Raw genomic sequence first — 2,846 nt, 5'->3', positions numbered from 1 at the left:
CCCTGCCTCGAGGGTGGGTTGTGCTCCTGCTCCGGCTCCTTGACCTGCTCCGACTCGAGCTGTAGTCATCGTCAGAGGAAGAGTACTTGTGCCGCTTGGATCTGTGACTCGAGCTGTTGTAGTCAGAGTCATCCTCCGAGTCATGGGACCGCTTTGAGTGGCACCTCGACCGGTCACTGTAATCGCTGTAGCTGTCGTCCGAGTAGCTCCTGCGGCGGCTGTAGCGGCTGTGGTCCGAGGAGGCGTCGGAGCTGGAGGAGTAGGACCCATGGGAGGAGTGCCTGCGCCCTGAGCGGGAGCGGCTCCGGGACCGCTCGCTGCCAGAGTCATCGTCATCGCTGTAGTGCGAGGGAGACTTCTGCCGGCAGCGCTTCCCGGGGGAGCCCTCCTCGCTGTCGTAGTCCCCGCTGCTCTGCCGGCTCCTGCGGGCAGCCCTGCCCGGGGCAGGACCCAAACACCGCCGCCTCGGAGCAGGGAACTGCTGCAGGTCAGCCCTGTGCTTCCTGCCGCAGTGCTCCAGGCAGGAGTTACCACTGTCCTCTTTCTTACCACTGCTTCCCTCCTCTGCAGACAGAGACTTCCTCTGGGACTCCTGGGAGCAGCGCTTTCTCCTCGGGCAGTGCCCACACTCCTCGGGCAGTTCTGCTTTCAGGGCCCATTCCGATTCAGTCGAAAGACAGGATTTGCCTTTTTTGTGCCGGTGTCTTCGCCGTTTCTTGGGTTTCTCTTCCCCCAGGTCAGTTTTCCGGCCCTTCTCATCAGCCGCCTCCTTGTGTTTTCGTCTGTGTTTGCTGGACTTTTTGTGCTTCTTTTTCTTTTTGTGTTTATGGGACCTGCCAGATTTGCTCTTCCCCATTACGCTTTTACTACTCTCCTCTACCTCTCCCTTACTAACACTCGCCAAGCAGGACTCCAGCTTGTTCTGGGAGCCACAGTTGGACAGAGATTTGGTTTCCATTTTCAGAGCAGAACTGTTGGCTACGCTTTCTGCCTCCTTGGGTTTGCTCATCTCACCAAGTTCTGTGCTCTGACCACTTTCTTTACAAAGCCCCCCTGGCTCCTTGGGTTTCTCTGCCCCTTTGCCTTTAGCATCTTTATTGCGGGAGAGCTTGAAATCAAAATACAGGGGGTTACAACTGTACGAAACCGATGGTTCTGCTTTGGTAAATATGAGAAGCTCTGAAGGCCACTGGAGGGTCGTGCTCTCGTCTTTACTTAGGACAGGGAAAAAAGGTCCTGTGGGATGCTTTGGTCCTTCAGAGACATTCTTACAGCCTGAGGCAGGCTGTGGGGCTTCTTTAGCAGTGTCTGGCTCAGGGAGGTTGCTCTCTGTTAGGTGTTTGCTCTCCTGCACACTCGCATTTTCCAGGACTTCTTTTAGCTCAGTTTTGCTCTGCTGAGCTGTGCTTTCAGTAGTGCTCTGCTCCTTCTGCTGCCCCGTGCTCTCAGCAGCCTTCTCTGGGTGCTTGTTGGGTTTGGGTTTTGGAGAACCACCCTTTTTAACTTCATGGGTGGCTTTTTTGTTCACATTTTCAGCTTCCATTTGTTCGGTAGACTTCATGAAAAGCAGGAATTGAAAGTTAGGCTTCACTTTACAATGGGCTGGGGGAATATAGTGGTAGTATTCTGGTTCAACTGCCATTGGTCCATCTTCTCGTCTCATCTTTTTTAGTTTCGATAAGGTAGTGGCTAGAGACCCGCTGTCTTTGTCATGTTGGTCATCTTCCTCTGCCTTGCCATCAGAATTATTTGTGCTTTCACCCTCACCAGGTTTCTGCAGGCTCCCTGCCTCTGAGGACCCTTTCTCATCAGCTTTTGCTCCATCTGCAGCGCTCGATTCTTCCACATGGTCCTTGAAAACAGAAGCTATGGTCTCAAGCTTTACTGGAGTTTTCTTTGCAAATGAAAAAGACACACCTATCTTCTGCAGGGGAGTTCCCAAAGTACTCTTGATGCCAAAGCTGATTGCCTGTGCTCCCTGGATGGGCATTTGGCTTGGTGTAACAGTGCCAGCGACTTGTCCAGTGTTTAGGAAACCTCTGTCCATACTCATCTCTGAAGCTTGGCCAGAAGTCGACTGGATGAAAGAGCTGCTGTTGGCTGCAGAATCATCACCATCATCTCCACCTTCCTCATCCACAGCCACCGTTGTGGTTCTGAACATGGGTCCGCTTCCAGGAGCGCTGTATGAACAAGTTAAAACAGAGGAAACAGCTGACTGCCACTTGTACACCCCTGCAGATGGATTCATGCCTAATTTAAAAGCCTTTTACACAAAGCTGTGGCTGCCCCATCCCTGGCAGTGTTCAAGGCCACATTGGACACAGGGGCTTGAAGCAACCTGCTCTAGTGGAAGGTGTCCCTGCCTGTGGCAGGGGGTTGGAACTGGATGAACTTTAAGGTCCCTTCAACCCAAACCATCCTGGGATTCTATGACTTCAAGTACTCTGGTATCCAAAAAATACACATTAAAATAGCATTATATGATCATCTGTTAATAAAAATAACTAACTGCTGGATAAAGCCATTTGGGGATGCTCTGGACTATGGCTTCAGTGAATTCACTCCCACCAAAACCACAGCACGAGGTGTGGTTTGCTCTCCGAACCTGTGTGGGATTAGAGGAGCCAGAACGGCAGCACAGCCCAGGGCTGCAGCCCCAGGCAGGACTTTACACACGAGTGCCCTGAGGGTGCTCAGGGATCACCCCACTCACCATTCAGGCTGCCTCCTCTGCTCAGCCAGCTCGTGGAGGCGCCGCAGGGCCTTCTCCTGCTTCCTTTCATCTTTACGTGATCTTGAAGAGACGTTGCGAGCAAACTCCCTCTGCTTGAGATCTTTCAACC

General features: G+C 52.7%; 1 protein-coding gene across 1 annotated transcript in view; it reads right to left on the bottom strand.

Annotated features, from left to right (window-relative positions):
- The window catches only part of GPATCH8 (G patch domain containing 8), a gene marked incomplete at its 3' end in the record, with an annotated part of 34,414 nt that overhangs the window by 484 nt on the left and 31,084 nt on the right, over nt 1–2,846 (bottom strand). Inside the window, exons 6-7 of the mRNA XM_010016722.1 lie at nt 2,717–2,837; nt 7–2,183 (exon numbers count right to left, since the gene is read on the bottom strand). Coding sequence (XP_010015024.1) covers nt 7–2,183; nt 2,717–2,837 — 2,298 coding nt within the window. The remainder of the gene's footprint in view (nt 1–6; nt 2,184–2,716; nt 2,838–2,846) is intronic.

The sequence above is a fragment of the Nestor notabilis genome, unplaced genomic scaffold (genome assembly GCF_000696875.1).
Source record: "Nestor notabilis isolate BGI_N333 unplaced genomic scaffold, ASM69687v1 scaffold2066, whole genome shotgun sequence".
Lineage (NCBI taxonomy): Eukaryota > Metazoa > Chordata > Aves > Psittaciformes > Psittacidae > Nestor > Nestor notabilis.
This window is presented reverse-complemented; position numbering and strand designations above follow the sequence as displayed.